Source organism: Stomoxys calcitrans, chromosome 2 (assembly GCF_963082655.1).
Source record: "Stomoxys calcitrans chromosome 2, idStoCalc2.1, whole genome shotgun sequence".
Classification (NCBI taxonomy): Eukaryota; Metazoa; Arthropoda; class Insecta; order Diptera; family Muscidae; genus Stomoxys; species Stomoxys calcitrans.
In genome coordinates, this window is record NC_081553.1 from 194242544 (window position 1) to 194263687 (window position 21144).

The following is a 21144-nucleotide window of genomic DNA, read 5'->3' on the forward strand; positions in this document are numbered from 1 at the left end:
CCGTTAACTTTCGAAGGTATGAAGTTAGGTGCTTTTACACAAAAATTAGATTGAGATTGTAAATGGGTCAAATTGGTCCATGTTTTGATTATATTGTCGGTCGCTAAGAAGACCATTGGACTCTAAGTAAAACACAAGATGATGATTAACCATGCTCTCCATATCGTTGGGAAGCGCGAAGCATAACGATATTTGTCGGTAATTCACAGGGTTTTTGCCTCGTCCTTCTTGGGGATAGCCTGTACGTTCGCAATCCTCCAACGCGTCAGGAAAACACCCGCACGGTATGCAAGGCTGAAGAAATTGCGTAAAGGACAAGCGAGTGTCGAAGAACACTTGCATTGAACAAGTGATGATATGCCATCTGGGTTCGGGGATTTATTTACGTCGAGATCTGCAAGAATCAGAAACAGATCTGCAAGTAATCAGAAGCAGATCATCCCCTTCTTGTTAATATGGTAATAGAATAACCTAACATACAATCACCTTAATTTAAATATTGCTGAGTTTGTTGTTTGTCGTTAGTTAAGTGATTTAAGTTGCATACCCGTATACAATCGGATTTTGTAACCAAAGAACTTAACACAAGCCTTGATTTGCAAACGTATCATTCTGTGTGAAGTGCCCATGAAATACTTACTTGAAGGGTTACTGTTAGAGAAGCTTGCTCTCTCTCTCTCTCTTTCACACCCTCTCTAAACTTTCTACAAATAAAAATGTTTTGCCCTCTTTCATTGACATCCCTAGCTTGGTGTTACACAAACTCACACTTACCCACACATAAACACACACTTCGATGCTCGAATAAAGCAGCCATCTCACTGTATGTCAAATTGTTATAAAAGCCTAATGATAACACTCACGACCTAAAATAACATTTGGTGTTAAAATAAAATTTATTCACTTTACAAAGAGGTTGGGGTGGGTTTGGGGAGGTGTGTTATGCATTGGGAAACAGACGTCACAGCAGTAGTAGCAGAGTATAGTAGCAAGGAGAGGAGTGAAAAAAGTGAGTAATAATAATAACAACAGCAACAGAGTTTCATATAAACTGGACTGAAATTAGAATTGCAAACTTTGTTATTTTGGTTTTAGTTAATAAAGCAGCAGCAACAACAACAACAACACCATTGACACATGCAACCAGTTGCTGTTGTTATTGGTTTTGTTGTTGTTGGTGGTTGTGGTTACATTTTTTTTTTTTTTTTTTTTTTTTTAAGCAAATTTATTGAATAGGTATCATGCTTAAAGTAATACTACAACTAGTCTCTAATTACAAAGTGACTAACTAGTAGTTTTGATGCAGACGTACTAAAAAATAATTGGGTAATTAGATTAACCTAATACAAAATATTTGAATTAAGATAATTTATTTCTATTACGTAATATGCTATCTATCTTCTATCCTGTGAAGCGTGTTAACAAATCATGGGGTTTGAATCGTTGCAGTCTTCTGAATTGATTCGAATAATCGAGCAGCTTTAGGGCCTCAGGGTTAGTATGTTGCTGGAGCCGCATTGCATGTTTCTGAGCATGGTTAGAGATTTCCTCTTTTACAGTTTTCATTTTAAGATCTCGATGTAAGTCACTATTTCGGACAAACCATGGTGCATTGACAGCTGATCTCATTGCTTTATTTTGGAACCTTTGTATTTTTTCTATATTACTGTTTGAAGCACATCCCCAAAGTTGTATGCCATATTGCCACAGAGGTTTTAGCGTCTGTTTGTAGATCAGAAGTTTGTTGTCCGTTGATAAGACTGAGTTTCTTCCAATTAGCCAGCTTAAGTTACGGTATTTTATATCTAGCTCATCCCTCTTTTTATTAATATGATCTTTCCATGTTAACTTTGAATCTAGGGTAAATCCTAAGTACTTTGCGGAGTTTGCTACTGGTATTTGCTCAGAGTTTAAGTATAATGGTGTATTTCTAGTGTGTACCTTGGAAAAATCCACGTGAACTGATTTATTACTATTTAGTTTTAGTCCCCACTCTTTGGTCCAATTAGATATATTGTTTAAGGCAGATTGCAAGCAAGTTATTGATTCTTTTGAGCTTGAACCTGAAGACATCAAGACCGTATCATCAGCAAAAGTTCCTATGAAACAGTTTTCGTTTAGAGGCATATCATAAGTATAGATAAGATATAAAATAGGGCCTAGGATACTGCCCTGTGGGACTCCTGAGAGTATGGGGTGCAGTTCGGAATATTCATTTTCGTACCGTACCCTGTAGTATCGATCTCTCAGATACGATGTGAGGATATCGCTATAATTTTCAGGAAGCAGCATTCTGAGTTTGTTTATAAGTCCATTATGCCAGACGCCGTCAAACGCTTGAGAGATATCTAAAAATACAGCTGAACAAACTTTCTTATTTTCGAATGCCTTTTCAATGGTATCTGTAACTCTGTGAACCTGTTCAATAGTAGAGTGCTTCTTTCGGAATCCAAATTGGTGATTGGGTATTATATGCCTTGTCGAGACAATTGACTCCAGCCTTTTGCAGAAAAGCTTTTCGAAAAGTTTTCCAATTACCGGAAGAAGAGATATTGGTCTGTATGATTTGGGGTCATGCGGATTTTTCCCTGGCTTTTGTACCATCACTATTTCGGCAACTTTCCAACAGGTTGGTATGTATTTATGTGTTAAAACAGCATTCATAATAGTCGTTAATCTAACAAAGCCATGGTAAGGTAATTGTTTTAAGACATCTCCTTTTATAAGATCGAATCCTCCAGACTTTTTGTTTTTTAATTGTTGCACTGCATTCCATACTTCTTTAATTGTAATTTTTTCAAATGGTTCAAAGGAAGTATCTCGATAAGAATTATTGTTATTGTTGGTAATTATTGGTGACGGATTTGAAAAGGTAGATCTTAAAACGTGGGCGAATGTATTTGCTTTTTCGATATCGCTTTTTGCCCATTGGCCGTTATGATTTAAAATTGCAACTTTTTGTTGTGTTGGTCTATGTTTATTCTTTGCAGCTTTCCATAGGGAGTAATTAGAATAGATGGTTGGATTTAAATTTGCCAAGTAATTGTGAAAGGTTTGATTGTTGTGTTTTTTTGTCAATCTGCTCAGGTTTTTTGTAGCACAGTTTAACCTTCTTTTGTCCCGTGGCGATCGTGTTATTTGCCATTTTTTCCTTAATTATCTTTTCTCTTTTATTTTATATAAAATATATTGGGGGTATGCCGTTGCACCTTGGGGGATAATTACCTTCGGTGTACTATTCCAAGCAGCTAATTGAATTATTTTTGTGAAAACGTCTACTTCTTCTTCGATGTCTTCCTTGCTATTAATGGGTGAATGCTTAACTGAGTTCGTAATGAGATGTTTAAAATAGTCCCAGTCTGTATACTTATTAGTTAAGACGGCGCAGGATTGTTTAACATTAGGTTGGCTCGAATACGTCAGATAAATCGGAGAGTGATCAGAACTTAGTTCATGACCTTCTTCTATTATAAGTTTGGTTCGTTCGATTTTTCTAGTTACAAAAAAATCGATCACGTCAGGAATTTTCGAGATATCTGTGGGCCAATAAGTAGGTTTACCAGTTGAAATTACTGCACAATCCGTATGCTGCAGTGCACGGTAGAGTTCTTTGCCCTTAGGCGTAGTTAGTCTAGAGCCCCACTGGATATTCTTCGCATTGAAGTCACCTCCCATCATAAACTTATGTTTGTGTGCGTTAATAAGTTCTTCATACTGTTTGGATTTTATGTTGTGCCTCGGTGGACTATATACAGATGTTATAGATAACGGAGATTTGTCTACTATAATTGTAACCGTTGTAGCTTGAAATTCCTGTACACCTATCTTATTTTCGAGCCAATGCTCGATCGAGCTTTTAACAATGACCGCGCTCCCTCCTCTTGAGTTATTACTGGGGTGAACTGTGTGGTATATATCATAATTTTTTAACTTTAGGTAGGAGTCTTTGACAAAGTGTGTTTCGCTTATAAGACACACGTCGATATTTTTTTCTATTAATAAGAATTCTAATTCGTTTTTATGCCTCAGTAGACCGTTTGCATTCCATTGCATCACTTTTAACATTGATAACATTACGTTTGTATAAGTGTACCAAAGAAATTTTCTTCTAGTATGCTTAAACGCATGTCTAATGATTTATTGAAGGATTCAATGGCTTCTAATTTAGACAAGATTTTGCTAAGTGTGTTTTCGTAATTGGGCTTACTTGCGTTTGCTTGCTGTGTACTATTTAATTTCGTTGCTGCAGAGTATGATTGACTTGGACGTTGTTGTTGCGGTTGAATTCTTTGTGGAATTGATACTGTATTGGCGGAAGTGCACGGGATTGCTTGTGAGAGATTTTCGACTGGCTGAGGTTGCAGGGTTTTCTGTAATTTCTGTTTATGGTTGCGCAGTTTTTGTAGTTCTTTAGCTACGATACAGCCTCTATAGCTTGCCGGATGTTGCTCACCGCAGTTACAACATTTAGGAAGGAACACAGTAGGTTTTTCGCAGTTTTTTGTTTCATGTTTGCCGGCACATCTGGCACATCTAGGTTGTTTCGAGCAATAATTCTTCGTATGGTTGTAACCTTGACAGTTCTTACATTGTGGGATGTGTTTTGGTAATTTTATTGTTTCAATTTTAACAACAGTATTTAAAATATGTTTTATTTTATAAATACTATCTAAGTTTTCAGTAGGATCAAAACTTAGGATAAAAATATCTAGCGGATCTTTTGTGTAGAAGTGGGTCTTATTGAAAGCATTCAAAATTTTGAAACCTTGAGCTTTCAAGTCCGAAATAATTTCGATGGGGTCGCATGTATGGTGTAGATTCTTTGCAATAACGCGAATAGGTCTTTCATGCTTATTTTCAAAGGAATGCCATGGAATATTAGCCTCATTGAGGGCTTTTGTGACTTCTCTGTAGTCATTGACTTCAAAGGTAGATATTTTTTGGGAGTGTTTGTTTATTTGCTTTGCAATGAAGCCTTTCACTGCTTTAGGTTTAATTATATTACGAAGTTCTCCGAAATTTTCGACAGCACTTACTATAATAGGTGGTGGGCGAAGTGGCCTTGTGGGGGGCCTTGGCTCGGCGGTTTCCGCATTCTCTGGTGTTTTAGCAGGCATCTCTTGGACTGCTGGTGTAGTAGAGACTTCATCGTCAGTTTGCTGTGTCAGGGTATTGGACCTTTTCTGGCTCTTCTTCTTTTTCTTGAGGATCCATTCAGTTTCCCTAGCTAATTCCTCCTCGTCCGTTAGGTACACGGTTGGCTGGACAACATTATTTTCGGCATGGACGCCTGTATTTTCGCTAGAATCTTCCATATTTATTACATCTTCATTGATAGAGAGGTTCTGGTTTGCTGTTTGAATTTCCGCAAACTGTGCTCTTAGGGATACATTTTCCTGGTGGAGTTGATTACAAACATTCTCCAGTGTTTTAACTTTTTCCAAGAGCTCTACATTAATTTGCTCGAGCTCTTTAAGTTTAGAAACTCTGAAACAGCTAATGCTATTTCTTGGAGTGGCGGAGGACGAAGTGTCCTCCATTTCCCCTATTACTTTCAAAATAACTGCCAAATACTTTGGTGGTTATATATGGCAATGCTGTTCATTGTATCATATGGTAAACTGTGATACGAACTTGGCAGCACTGTCGTTGCCCCTATTATGGGAGACACGAACAGATGATTTGTTTTGTGCTGAATATAATTGTCTGTCCCTGTTGTTTATCGTAAAAATATATATTTACTTTTGCCAATAGTTTTCTGTTTTGTGACAAAATGTTTTATATATTGTAAATTATTCACGACACACCAGGTGCACAACTTCACGTCCAGGTAATCACCCGCGGCGCGAACTAATTGTGATTGGGTGTTAAGTGATCTAACAATTCAGGTTTGTGGTAAAAAACTTGAAAAAAGCAGGAGCACGGTAAAACGAGTACGAACGTGAATGAATGTGGTTACATTTGATATGCAAAATAAATTAAAATTTGCAAAGCAAAATGCTTGCAGATAGGGTATTAACGATTTAAATAGTATTTTGGATTAGGTATATCGAGGAACTGAAAATTGCAAAAAAAAACAAATACTAAATAGGTAATGCATTTGCTATAAAACTTTGGTTTACCCGAATGGCAACACCTGTTATATGGCAACGACAAAGAGTTATATATGGCAATTCTAAAATTAACTCAATTTTAGTGAGCATTGACATTGAGGAGTTTTTAACCAAGCATAAACCGAAACATTTATCAAATTTTAAGAGATGTAGCAAGTAGATTAGTCCCCCGAGATTGTCAACGTGAACCCTGAGAAAGTAGATATATGCCAGTTCACTAGGAAGATGTAGATAGAAAGCAGAACCGCATTCACTTAAAAATGGGGACTGATGGTCAAAATATTCCACTAGATCTATGAAAGTGTAGGCCGATTTCGAAGTAATCGTAGGTGTATGGTGGATCACAATGGATTGTCCGTTAAGATAAGTTAAAATCGGTTTATAACTTAATATAGCTGCCATATAAACCGATCTTGGGTTTTGACTTCTTTAGCCTCTAGAGGGAGCAATTCTTATGCGATGTGGCTTAAATTTTGCATGAAGTCTTTTGAAACAATGTCCATCAACTATACCGAGTATGGTGGAAATCGGTTCATAACCTCCCATATAAAATGGTCTCCCAATTATACTTCTAGAGCCTATAGAGGGCGCCATTATTATGTCCGTGAAGATAAAGATAATTTTAATTAGCAGAGACACAAACCAATTCAAATAGCAGAACTCTGTTACGAGCATTAAAACAAAGTATGGTTCCAAAACGGTCCATAACCAGATATGGCTTCAATAGCATGACAATTTTTATCCATTACCCTTTGTTTGCGTGTAGTGTTTTGTTATGATTTCCAACAACTGTGACAATTGCGGTCCGAATCGGTTTATAACCTGATATAGCTCCCATATAAACCGACCTCCCGATTTGACTTCTTGAGCCCATGAAAGCCCCAATTTGTGTCCGATTTGGCTGAAATTTTGGTCCAGATCGAAAAATTTCTTGATATATTGTAGTTCCCATATAGTCGAATCTCCCGATTCAAGTTCTAAGTCCCAAAGAAGTCGCATTTATTACCCTTCATATAGACCGATCTCTGAATTTAAGGTCGCAGGCCCATAGACGCCGCATTTATTACCTGATTTAGCCGTGTTAGGCACTGAAAGCCGTTTTAGGCTTTTCGTCGTTCGTGCGGAGTTTGATTCAGATTGCACCATATTTCAATATAGCTGCAATGGGTTTATAAATTTGTGTATGTTATATTATTCTTAAATTATTATTTTATTTTCCTTCACTTTTCATTGATGCCCTCGTTCAAGTCATCGTTGTTAGTACAAAAATAAAAAAAATCAACAACAGCAACAATAAAACAATATAAAAAACACATTTGAACCACTTTGACATACAATTAATCCAAAGAGCTTTAGAGTAGCAATGTATTACAAAAACAATAACAGAACAAAAACACAACACCAACAGCAGCAGCAACAACAACAATAACAATCAACGTATAATGATGTGCAATGCAAACAGGTCTCTCTATCTTCAAACACCTCCAACTCTGCCACCACCACCACCACCACCTCCCAAATATCATTTTTATCATACTCTTGGCAAAACAGTTGTTGTTATTACGCTCTGTTTTATTTTTACGCAAAGACAAGAACCGATTACTTTCCCATGCGAGTATCGTCTCGTGTACAATTGAAAAATGTGCGTCTTATTGTATGTGAGTGTGTGTGTGTGTATGTTTGTGTGTTACAAATAAAAATAGACGGGGAAAAAAGTCCAAAACAAAAAAAAAAATAAAAACATAAAAATCTAAAAGTGACTGATGATGATGAAGGCGATGATGAGTGGAATGTGCATTCGGGTGAAACAAATTGCTTTTTTATCTAAGTGCCACAAATTTGGGTGGAGTTGGTTTGGGTAAAGAGAGTGTTTGAGAGAAGGGCAAGCTATGGGGGGGTGGAAGTTATTATGCCGGTGAAGGTCTGCGGCGTCTGTTTTGCTTTTTACCCATATATAAATGTATGTGCATACGTATGTACATATATTTCGTTCATGACGTTCTTCGTGTTGTATGTCGCCATTGACGCCTCTGTTTGTGTTATGTTCTGGTGTTTTGGTTTTTTTCTTTAATGGCTGGTGCCTCTCTTCTTCCTCTATTCCTTGGGGGAAGTTAATTCTATACTTTTGCGTATTTATATTTGGGCATGTATTGCACAAGTGTTTGTGTGTGTGTGTGTGAATTTTTGCAAACTGTTTGTTGCTTGACTTTGCCGCCGGTGTCGGCGTTCATTTACAAATAAGGATGACGGCAATCGGCTAATAGGATGATGAGTGTATGTCAGGCAGGCAACACGTGCCAATCCTCAGTAGAGATTATTATGGATTTACGGTGTTTTTATATACCAGCCATAACCCAGAGAAACATGCGCTTGCTTATTACTTGTTCCATAATAATTAGTCTATGTAGACTTAAAGTTCTATTCCTTAGACGACGAGGTGGAACAGTGGAATGGAGTTTGAAAGATGTGTCCTTACTGGGAGCGCTACGCAAGCGGGATTGGAAGCCTGTTGGATAAGCAGTGCGATGGTCTTTGGTTTGACGCTACTATGGTTTCACAATGGGTTAAGTTTGTCTGAGTGGGTTTGTTTAAAGTTTATGGCATCACAATGGGTTAAAATTGTCTAAGTGGGGTTGTTTAACGATAACAACGAATCTAATCTAACCTTGCCTAACCTACTCCTTGACCTATCCCCATAAACAAGGGTAAATAAATAACACTTATCTCTCTAATAGTGTTTCGACGAGACAGTTTTGAGTTTACCGAAAATGCTTGTGCAGCTCACCTTAGACTTTTGAAGTGGAAAAAAGTGCATTGCTTAACCTCTAATGTACACCCTTCAGCGTCATTCCACTGAAAGACTGGTACCAACAGAATTCGTTTGTTATCAGAGTGTTCTATGCTCATTTATTCCTGGTGCCAACGAAATATTTTTAAATTTCATAAAAATTTGCACCACAACTGGGAAAAAATACAATTATTTTGTGCACATTCTACCACTGTTCTCCATTTTAATCAAAAGACAATCTGAATTGGGTATGTGTTTTTTTTCCTGTGCCTCTTTCTCTGGCAAAATTCATTATTTAGATAATCTTTATGTCATATACATGCTTGTCTTTTGTTTTATCTTTCATCCATCCATCCATCCATCTATGCGTCCGTGTGTTTCCAAAAATGTCCCATATAAATGTTTCAATGTCATAGCAGCAGCATTTTTCGAGGTTTGCGCTAAAAATAGCATGGAAAAAGCCGCCGGCAAAAAAACACTGCAACTGAGGTTTGTGTTGTTGTTCGTCATTTTCTAATTAATTAATGGGTATTTTTATGACCATCTTAATTACGTTGTCATGACCTAATAACAAACCAACACCAACATCAATCCAGTCCCCTTTCTTTCGTTTCTGCCCACTAAAGAACATTGCTGAAATTAAATTAAAGTACGTCGCTGCGGCAATGAGACTAATGAATGCCTTTGGTCGTTGTGGTCATAAGGAGTGAGTTTTGAATATGAAAACTTTAAGAAATTTGAAAAAATAAATAAAAAATTAATGATAAAAAATGTATACAAAATAAATTAAGTTGAAGGGCATAATTTTATTCTAAGTGCTAAACTTCTTTCAAACCAGCAAAAATTAAATCTTCTAGGAACCGCACAAAGATGATCGAGGGATCGGTTTACATGGGAGCTATATCAGGTTATAGAGCGATTTGGACCGTACTCGGCACAGTAGCTTGGAGTCATAAAGGAACACTACATACACAATTTTAGCCGAATCCGACGAAAATTGAGGCTTCCAGGGGCTCAAGAAGTCAAATCGGGAGATCGGTTTATATGGTAGCTATATCAGGTTATAGACCGATTTGGACCGTACATGGCACAGTTATTGGAAGTTATAATGGAACACCACAGGCAAAATTTCAGCCAAATCTGACAAAGATTGCTGATTTCAGAGGCTCAAGAAGTCAAATCGGAAGATCGGTTTATATGGAAGCTATATCAGGTTATAGACCGATTTGGACCGTACTTGGCACGGTTCTTGGGAGTCACAACAAAACACCACACGTAAAATTTCAGCCAAATCTGACAAAAATTGTGGCTTGTAAAGGCTCAAGAAGTCAAATCGGGAGATCGGTTTATATGAGAGCTATATCAAGTTATAGACCGATTTGGACCGTACTTGGCACAGTTCTTGGGAGTCACAACAAAACACCACACGCAAAATTTCAGCAAAATCCGACAAAAATTACGGCTTGTAAAGGCTCAAGAAGTCAAATCGGAAGATCGGTTTATATGGGAGCTATATCAAGTTATAGACCGATTTGGGACGTACTTGGCACAGTTGTTGGAAGTCATAAAGGAACACTACATACACAATTTTAGCTGAATCCAATGAAAATTGAGGCTTCCAGAGGCTCAAGAAGTCAAATCGGGAGATCGGTTTATATGGTAGCTATATCAGGTTATAGACCGATTTGGACCGTAATTGGCACAGCTGTTGGAAGTCATAACGGAATACCACATGCGAAATTTCAGCCAAATCGAACAAAAATTGTGGCTTCCAGGGGCTCAAGAAGTCAAAGCGGGAGATCGGTTTATATGGGAGCTATATCAGGTTATAGACCGATTTGGACCGTTGTTGGAAGTCATAACAGCACACCTCATGCAAAATTTCAGCCAAATCGGACAAAAATTGAGGCTTCCAGGGGCTCAAGAAGTCAAAGCGGGAGATCGGTTTATATGGGAGCTATATTTAAATCTGAACCGATTTCTATGAAATTCTTCAGTAATACTAAGAGTCATAAGAAAATCCTTCCTGCTCAATTTCGAGAGAATCGGTTAACCAATGAGCACTTTATTGCAATATTTCTTAAAATCGGACGAACATATATATGGGAGTTATATCTAAATCTGAACCATTTTTTGCCAATTTCAATAGGCTTCGTTTCTGTGCGAAAGAAAATGTATGTACCAAATTTAAAGACGATCGGATGAATATTTCGAGGTTGGACACAAATTAAAATGGGCACTCAGATAGATAGGCAGACAGACGGACACAGCTGAATAGAATCAGGAAGTGTTTCTGAGTCGATCGGTGTACTTGTCAATGGGTCTCTCTCTCTTCTTTCTGGGTATTACAAACAAGTTCTCTAAGTTATATATATATATATATATATTGTGTTGCCCAAAAAGTAATTGCGGATTTTTCATATAGTCGGCGTTGACAAATTTTTTCACAGCTTGTGACTCTGTAATTGCATTCTTTCTTCTGTCAGTTATCAGCTGTTACTTTTAGCTTGCTTTAGAAAAAAAGTGTAAAAAAAGTATATTTGATTAATGTTCATTCTAAGTTTAATTAAAAATGCATTTACTTTCTTTTAAAAAATCCGCAATTACTTTTTGGGCAACCCAATACATATTTGGATACAGCGACCTTAGAGACTAATCCGCCGATTTAAGTTCTTAATCCCATGAAAGCCTTTTTATACCCTACCCACCACTGTGGTACAGGGTATTGTACCACAGCGGTGGTGTAGGGTATAAAAAGGCTTTTATGGGATTAGGAACTTAAATCGGCAGATTAGTCTATATGGCCGCTGTATCCAAACATGGTCTGATGTGAGCCATACTCGTTTGAGATATCGGTTGACCTAAGACAACTCACTGTTCAAAATTTCAGCCAACTCGGGCAAAAAATGCGTTTTTTATATCCTTAGGACCCTAAATCGCCACATCAGCCCACATGATAACTGTATGTTAATATCGTCTGATGTGGACCATTCTCAGTTCGGATATTGGGAGTCCTAGTCCAACTGGCTGTTGCGAATTTCACGAGTCGGTAATAAATGCGCCTGTTATCTGTTTAAGACCCTAAACCGGCAGTTCAGTGTAGTACACAGATAAAAATAATTTTGAAAAACAACAACTTTGGTCGAAAAAACTACTACGAAAGTTGTTAATTTTCCTACAACAATTGATTTTAAATCTCAACAACCCAAAGTACAAATTTGTTGTTGAAAGGCACACTTTGCAAGCCAACATATAACAACAAATTTTTTAAAATTTTTTTTTCTGAATACGAAATTCATATTTTTTTATGCCGAATTTTCCAAAAAAAAAAAGTTTAATGAAGAAAAAAAATAAATTTTTGTTTAGGCCAATCGGGTGACTCCAACCTGGGTTTGCAAGCCATGAATGGTATGGGGGTTTTGTGCTCTATATGGTAGTACGCATATTTGTACAACTACTTCAAATAAAGAATTTGTTGAAAGTCAACCAAGTTTTAATTATTTTGTCTGTCAAGTCTCTTGTAGAGACTTACTTCAACAAAGAATGTCTTCGATTTAATGCTAAATTTCGTTGAGAATTTAAAGTTTCACATACAAATTTGGTAGTTGGTTTTTTCTACGATTTTTTTTTCTGTGTATGTGGCAACTATATCCAAATATTGTCCAATCTAGACCATATTCGATTCGCATGTCGACGGTCTTAATAACACTCACTTATCCAAATTTCAGCGAAATCTATTACCCGATTTCGCGGTTGCGGTTTTTATTGACCTAAGACCCCAAATCGGCAGATCGGTCTATATGGCAGCTATATGTAAATACGGCCCGATATAAACTATATTCGCTTCGGATGTAGGCGGCCTTAATAAAACACCCTATTTTTAATGTCAGCGAAATCGAATAATAAATGCGCCTGCTAGGGGCTTAAGACCCTAAATCGGCAGGTCGATTTATGTGGCAACTACATCCAAATATGGTGCGATCTGGACCATATTTTGTTCGGATATCGGCAGGCGTACAAAAAAACTCACTGATTCAAATTTCAGCGAAATCGGGTAATAAATGCGGTTTTTATGGACCTAGGACCCCAAATCGGCAGATCGGTCTTTATGGCAGCTATATGTAAATATGACCCGATATAAACCATATTTGGTTCGAATATCGGAGGCCCTAGTACAATTCACTTTTTCAAATTTCAGCGAAATCGGTCAACGAATGATGCTTAAGACCCAAAATCGGCATCGATATGCCAATTATATACAAATATGGTACGATCTGGACCATATATTGTTCGGATATCGGCAGGTGTAAAAAACTCACTGATTTAAATTTCATCGAAATCGAGTAATACATTTTTATGAGTTTAAGACCTCCAATCGGCAGATAGGACTTTATGGATCTGTCTATATATTCGGATATCGGGGGCTCTAGTACAACTCTCTTTTTCGAATTTCAGCGAAATCGGTCAACATATGCGTCTGTTTTTGTCTTAAGACCCTAAATGGGCAGATTGGTCTATATGACAACTATGTCCAAATATGGTCCGATGTGGCCCATATTTGGCTTGGATATCGGGGGCTTTAGTAGAACTCGTTGGGTCAAATTTCTGCGAAATCCGATAACAAATGCGTCTGTTATGGGTTTAAGACTCTAAATCGGCAGATCGGTGTATATTGCAGCTATCTCCAATTAAAGTCCGATTTGATCCATTCCTAATACAGTTGTTGGAAGTCATAACAAAGCACGTCATGCAATATTTCAGCCAAATCGGAAAGGAATTGCTCCCTGAAGAGGCTCAAGAAGTCAAGACCCCAGATCGGTTTATATGGCAGCTATATCAGGTTATGGACCGATTTGAACTATTCTTAGTACAGTTGTTGGAAGTCATAACAAAACACCTCATGCAAAATTTCAGCCAAATTGGATAATAACTGCGTCCTCTAGTGGCTCAAGAAGTCGAGACCCCAGATCGGAGATTTTATGATGTTGGAGACTTCTAAATTTTTAGAGGAAAATTCGCTTCTACTGAGTTATAAATGAGACATGGCAGCAAAAAATATTATTTTCAGCTAGTTTTCTATAAATACCCATATTACGTGAAATTTCTTCATTGATGTGGTTGATCTACTAGCATTCGTTTTATGACTGTGTTATCCGATTATATGAAATTGTCTAACCTGTTTTTAATACATGTTTGTTTCAAATATAATTGCCATAATAATTCTTTTGTTTTTTATTTATTTCAGGTAAGCCCATTAAATATTGCCATGCATGTGACCGTGATTTATATGCATCAAGGTAAGAGATCGCAATGTGATAAAAAGTTAATTTTTTTTTTAACATGAGGAAACTTTTGAACATCTATTTTTGGAGTTTACTGAAAATTTTATATTATTTGCCAAGAATTTACTTTCTATTTGGGAATATAAACTGCTATACAGGGTGATTGTTTTAGTCTATATCAGATTTTGTGTGATTTTTACCAAGACTCCCATCTAAGGGCGAGAGAAACGACAGTTAACAAGTAAAACGTGCCAAGTTCAAATTTCAGCCAAATCGGATGAAAATTGAGGCTTCTAGGATCTCAAGAAGTCAAATCGGGGGATTGGTTAATATGGGGGCTATATCAGTTTATAGACCGATTCGGATTAGTTTATATGGGGGGCTATATCCAAATCTGAACCGGTCGAACGCGTAGAGCTAGCCGCACGAAATTTTGCACAGATACTTCTTATTGATGTGGGTCATTGGGGATTGCAAATGGGCTAAATCGGCTCAGACTTGGATGTATTGGGTTGCCCAAAAAGTAATTGCGGATTTTTCATATAGTCGGCGTTGACAAATTTTTTCACAGCTTGTGACTCTGTAATTGCATTCTTTCTTCTGTCAGTTATCAGCTGTTACTTTTAGCTTGCTTTAGAAAAAAAGTGCAAAAAAAGTATATTTGATTAAAATTCATTCTAAGTTTTATTAAAAATGCATTTACTTTCTTTAAAAAATCCGCAATTACTTTTTGGGCAACCCAATAGCTCCGAAAGTGGTCCTTCGACTTGACATCTTGAGCCCCTAAAATCTGCAATTATTATCAGATTCTTGTGAAATTGCGCATATAGTGTCTGTTACGACTTCCAACAATCATGCCAAGTATAGTCCAAATTGGTCCTTAACCTGATATAGCTCCCATATAACCCGATCTCCAGATTTGTCATATTGAGCCCTAAGAAGCTGCATTTGTTATCCTATTGGGTGGAATTTTTGCACATAGTGTTTTGTTACGACTTTCAACAATCGTGCAAAGTATGGTCCACATCGGTCTATAAACTGATAAAGCACCCATATAAACCGGTCTCCCAATTTGATATCTCGTTTTTATCCGATTGGTCTGAAATTTTGCACATAGTGTTTTGTTACGACTTCCAACGTTCGTGCCAAGTATGGTCCAAAAGGGTCTATAACCTGTTATAGCTCCCATAGAAACCGATCTCCCGTTTTGACATCTTGAGGCCCTAGAAGCCCAAAATTTTAACCGAATGGGTTGAATTTTTGAACATGGTATTTTGTTACGACTTCCAATAATCAAAGTTACAAATTTGATTCAAATCGGTCCATAACCTGATATAACTCCCATATAGACCAAACTCCCGAGTTGACTTTTTGAGCCCTTACAAGTCGCAATTTTTTTCCGATTTTGTTATTCCATTATCCTCTTCTTTTGTAAAAAGAAACCCTGTAAAGCACTTGACAAATGCAAACGATGGGTAAGGGTATATAAGATTCGGCTCAGCCGAACTTATACCCCATTTACTCGTTTAATAATCACACAAGTGATAAAGGTCACCTTGCCATTCCTCTTTGGACTTATGGATACATATAATTACGTACTATTTCACATTTAATTTATCTTAGACATGCTTTATAATTCTGCATTTTATTGAATTAGAATGGGCAATTAATTAACATGATAGTTAATTTATAACACTCTTGGGACATACCAACCTATACGAGATAGCTGCTAATGAAATAATTTATATTAGATGATCTCATTTGTTGTGTAAACAATAAATTATATGAAAAACCACATTTTTAAAAATGCTAAACTCTATAAGCTGTGTGTCCATTATGCCATGAGCAAAGCATGCCTGTCATTGGTTACAGCAAACAACCATTTAAAATTAAGCCACACCCCTGTTGAGGCAGCCACACAAAACACAGCATAAGTAAAGCAGCAACAGCAGCGGACATTACAAAATGCTCTCCGATCTTGGCAAATTAAAAGACAACAAAAAGTCTGCCTCTGGCTCTCTCGCTCTCTTTTGTTAGCACAAGTAACATGAGCCCACTGTATGCCCGAAGATGGCAGTGTTTTGGTGTTACTCGCAAGCCATTTAACAATATTTAGTGAGTGTGCAATGATCTGCGAATGTGTCTGCAGTTCTGTGTGTGTGTGTGTCCGTGAGTGTGTACGACTGTGGGAGCTTAAAGCCTAATGATTTGTTAACACAACACAGCACTTTGCTTTCTATGGCTGTTTGCCAAACAAACTCCACCTCACCCTAATTCAACTTTCAAACATGCCGACCCCACACCATTACGCTCTCTTCATATATGTATGTACATACATACATACATATATATTTCCCATAACACTTTTGCTCCTACTCTTTGATTTTGTTTTGTTTTTTACTCTTTCCCCCCTTTGGTCCGCCCTTCAACCTACTTTGTGTGAATAACCACAACACACTCGTTTATGATTGGCTATTGTTTGTGTGATAAACATTACCATTTACAGAGAGTAACAAAAAAAGCACCACACACATGGGGACTATGGTGAAAAAAACGTAAGCACTAATAAGATTTCTTTATTAAATACCCACAGTGTCCATGTGTACATATGTACACATGTGTGTTTGCATGCATGTAAGTGCCAATGAATGAATGCATGAATGGAGGAGAATAGCTGGATGGCTGACTACTACTGCCTGCTCTTGAATGATGATTGTGTTTTAAGCACTACTCATCTCCGCACTTGCTGCACATGCATATGCATGTGCATGTATGTACTGGCATATTGTTTTTGTATTTTGTCGTTTGGTCCTTTGCCTTCTTTGGGTGTACGAGTATGTAACACCATTGGTTTTTTGTTGGTGTCCCTTTATAAGCCATATCATCCCTCTCGTTTAAGTTCTTTTAGTGACTGTTTTTTTGTTTGGTCCGAAGAAAAACTCATTCATTTTCAAAAACACATTCAACTACTAAAACCAAAGTAGGCAACAACAGCAGGTACAACAAGAATAATAATAATCACCATTACTAAATTTCACCACCCCAACAGTGTTGCCACATAAATATTTATCATAAAAAAAAATTTTTGAACAATTTAAAAAATGTTCAAAACTCAAACAAAATAACTAAAAAAACATTAAGTTAGGCCAAGCTCAACTTTGGATAACCATCACCTCAGGTATATGGGCCTCATGAGCCTTAGATCAGAAATCAGAAGATCGGTCTATATGACAGCTTTACTCAAATAGGGTCCGATCTAGACCATATTCCACACCCATGACTAGGGTTTTCAGAGAACTCAATTGCAAATTTGACTATGAACATTCCATTAAAAAACGGGAAACTTCTGACATATATATGAGTGCTATCCGATTCAAGTTTAAGCTCAATGGTGAGGGACCTCCGAGCCGAGTTCGAACGACGTGCCGCAGTGCGACACTTCTATAGATAATTTTTTACATGGCTTCTATGGATGGCAAAGTAGATACATGACAAATGTCGCCAACATTATGAAGAGAAAACCATCGCTGAAAAAATTTATGTTTTCTGATGTTTTTTACCAGGATTTGAACTCATTCGTTCTGCTTTATAGGCGGCCATGCTAACCTCTGCGCTACGGTGGCCACTTAAGACAACTCAGTGTGCCAAATTTCAACGAGATCGGTCTATATGGGGGCTATATCAATATATTGTCCGATCTTGATCATATTCGATACTATTATCGAGGGTCCTAAGACTACTCACTGTGCCAAATTTGGGCGAAATCGGGTAATAAATGCGGCTTCTTTGGGCCTGAGACTTTAAATCGACAGATCGGTCTATATGGGAGCTATATCAAGTTTTTGTCCGATCTGGTCTATAACTGATACCGATGTCGAGGGCCATAAAACAACTCATAAAACAAATTTCAGCAAAATAGGGTTATAAATACGGCTTCTATGGAACTGATACCTTAAATCGGAAGGTCGATCTATAAGGGCGCCATATGGAGATATTATCTGATTTAGATTATATTCGATACGGATGTCGAACGTCATAAGACTACTCGCTGTGCAAAATTTCAGCGAAATCGAGTAATAAATGGGGCTTTTATAGGCCTTAGATCTTAAGCCGGGAGATAGGTCTATAAGGGGGCCAAATAAAGATATTATCTGATCTGGACCATATTCGATACCAATGCCGAGAGTCCTAAGACAACTCACTGTGCCAAGTTTTAGCGAAATCGAGTAATAAATGGGGTTTTTATAGGCCTTAGATATTAAATCGGGAGATCGGTCTATATGGGAGCTATATCAAGATATTGCCCCATCTGGACCATATTTCATACGGATGTCGAGGGTTCTTAGACAACTCACTGTGCTAAATTTTAGCGAAATCGAGTAATAAATGGGGTTTTTATAGGCCTTAGATATTAAATCGGGAGATCGGTCTATAAGGGTGCCAAATGAAGATATTATGTGATCTCGACCATATTCGATTTCAATGCCGAGGGTCATAAGACAACTCATTGTGCCAAGTTTTAGAGAAATCGAGAAAGAAATACGGCTTTTATGGGCTTTAGATCTTAAATCAGGAGATCGGTCTAATTGGGGGCTATATCAAAATATTTTCCGATCTAAACCATATTTGATTTGGATGCCGAGGCTCCTTAGATAACTCACTGTGCCAAATTTGTGAGAAATCGGGTCACAAATGCAGTTATTAGGGGCATTTGACCGTAAATCGGGAGATCTGTCTATAGGGGGGCTATATCAATATATCGTCCCATCTAGACCATATTCGATAGCCATGTCGAGGATCCCAAGACAACTCACTGTACAAAATCGAAATCGGGTTGTAAATGCGGTTTCTATGGGCTCTATACCTAAATCGGGAGATTGGTCGATATGGACCAAATCGGACCATAAATGGGCCTTTGGCAGCTCGAACAAAATTTTGTAGGGCAGAGGTGACCAACTTTGAAGGCCCATCAATGGACCCCCGGGCTTGTGAAATTTCATGAAGACATCTTTATTCGTTCAAAAATGGTATTCTTTTTTCCAATTAATTTTTTTCCACCCCACTGTGCCACGTCTCATCATCTTCCCAACACGTGCTATGCATTTAGTTTTAGTCAAACTTTACATGGGAAATAGCTCAATGGCCACCACAAGAATAACATCTTCCTCCTTCTACTCCCTGTGGAAATTTTCTAATTTTTATCTTAAGTATGAAATTAAAAACATGGCAACCCTGCAACTCACCTCAACCTAGGGAACCATTCAGGTGTTAGTGGGGAGTTCGTTTAATTTGTAACAAGTAAAGCCTTTTTATGGTGGCCCGACAAAAGCTACAATAATAAAAACGAACTACTAACCGAACACGTTCAACGATGATGACACGACGACATTAGTTGTATTTTTCGTTTTCGTTTGGCACCAACAAAGATATAAGAATATCAATAAAAACAAGTAAGTGCTTAGTTAGGCCGGGCCGAAACTTGGGAAACCACCACCATGGATTCCGCTAAAAAGGTACCCTTATTAACTAAGTTTGTATTTAAATTATTTTAAAGAAGCCATATCGGGATATCAGTACGTAGGGGGCCTACAACACCATATTGACCGATTCGGATAAAACGTGTCATAAGAAAGGTTTTTGTGCTAATTTTCAGCCAAATGGGATGAAAATTTAGGCTTTTAAGAGCTAAATGATTCAAATCCATTTATAGACCGTTCTATATCATACTTGACATGGATGTTGAAAGCCATAACACAAGTCTTTGTTCCAAATTTCAGCCAAATCGGATGAAAATTGAGGTTTCTAAGGGTTTAAGAAGTCCAATCTGGGAATGGGTTTATATGGGGGCTATTTTTGTTTATAGACCGATTCCGATCATACTTGGCGTGGATGTTGAAAGTCATAAAACAAGTCTTTGTTCCAAATTTCAGCCAAATTGGACGAAAATTTTGGCCTCTAAGAGCTCAAGAATTCAAATACGGGGATCGGTTTATATGGGGGCTATAACTGATTAAAGACCGATTCGAATCATACTTGGCGTGGATATTGGAAGTCGTAACTCAAGTCTTTGATCCAAATTTCAGCAAAAGCGGATGCAAATTAAGGCTTCTAGGGGCTCAAGAAGTCAAATCCGTGGACCGGTTTATATGGGGGCTAGGGTCGTACTTGGCATCGATGCTGGAAGTCAAAACAAATGCCCTTGGACATTATGTGTTTGACCTGAAGCAAATTCATTTTCCTCTCCAAGTTGAGCTTTATATTGAACTTTCTTAGAATCTCCATAAATCCTTCTGATGCAAAATTTTCGAACAGGATGTCCCCTTTTTACTTACAAATCAGGATCCGCATAGGTCTTTATTTAGATCCTCTATCTGCGATAATTTCGGTGAAAACTTTTCTTGTTATAGTCTTCTGCAATCTAGGGGATGTTCCTTTTCATTAGATCGAGCTTAAACCCCTTCCAGGGTGTGAAAAGGTTTCCAATAAGCTTCCTTAGGGTCTCCCAACATTGTGCTTAGCATCAGGGTGACTCCCTAGTACTCAGGATCTGCGTAAATGGTTTTTCGCCACTCTTTTTTAGGATATATTCACTGTTCTCTGTTTATTCTTCCCTTGATTGATTGTCTGCGGTAATTTTAGCGGAAGCACTGTTCGATTACTTCATAAGGAGGTGGCACCTCTCATCTTCTTTCCAGCTGGGGTCCTTTATGGAGCCACAGTCGTCATGGAAAATCCGAAGTTGGAATGCGAAGTTTGTCTAGTCGTCTCTGCCGCCCTCTAGATGATTCTCAAGAGTACTTTGAAGGAATCTGTATGGTGCTTGATTTAATCATGCTGATGTTCTAGGAAACGGGAAGTCCTTTTACCTATTGGTTGGTTTCGTATTGTGGTCTTAAGCACACGGAGGAGATCTCCGGGATTTTCCAGAGGAAACTCCATTACATGGAGATTAACTTGATCC

General features: G+C 37.7%; 1 protein-coding gene across 3 annotated transcripts in view; it reads left to right on the forward strand.

Annotated features, from left to right (window-relative positions):
- Nucleotides 1–21144, forward strand: part of LOC106088658 (protein winged eye) — a 141849-nt gene that overhangs the window by 54051 nt on the left and 66654 nt on the right. Inside the window, exon 1 of one of the 3 annotated variants that reach the window (XM_013254277.2) lies at nucleotides 14147–14198. The exons of the other annotated variants lie outside the window; for them this stretch is intronic. Within the exon in view, the coding sequence (XP_013109731.2) occupies nucleotides 14168–14198 (31 nt within the window). The 5' untranslated portion in view covers nucleotides 14147–14167. Of the gene's footprint in view, nucleotides 1–14146; nucleotides 14199–21144 lie in introns of those variants that run through there. 3 annotated transcript variants of the gene reach the window in all.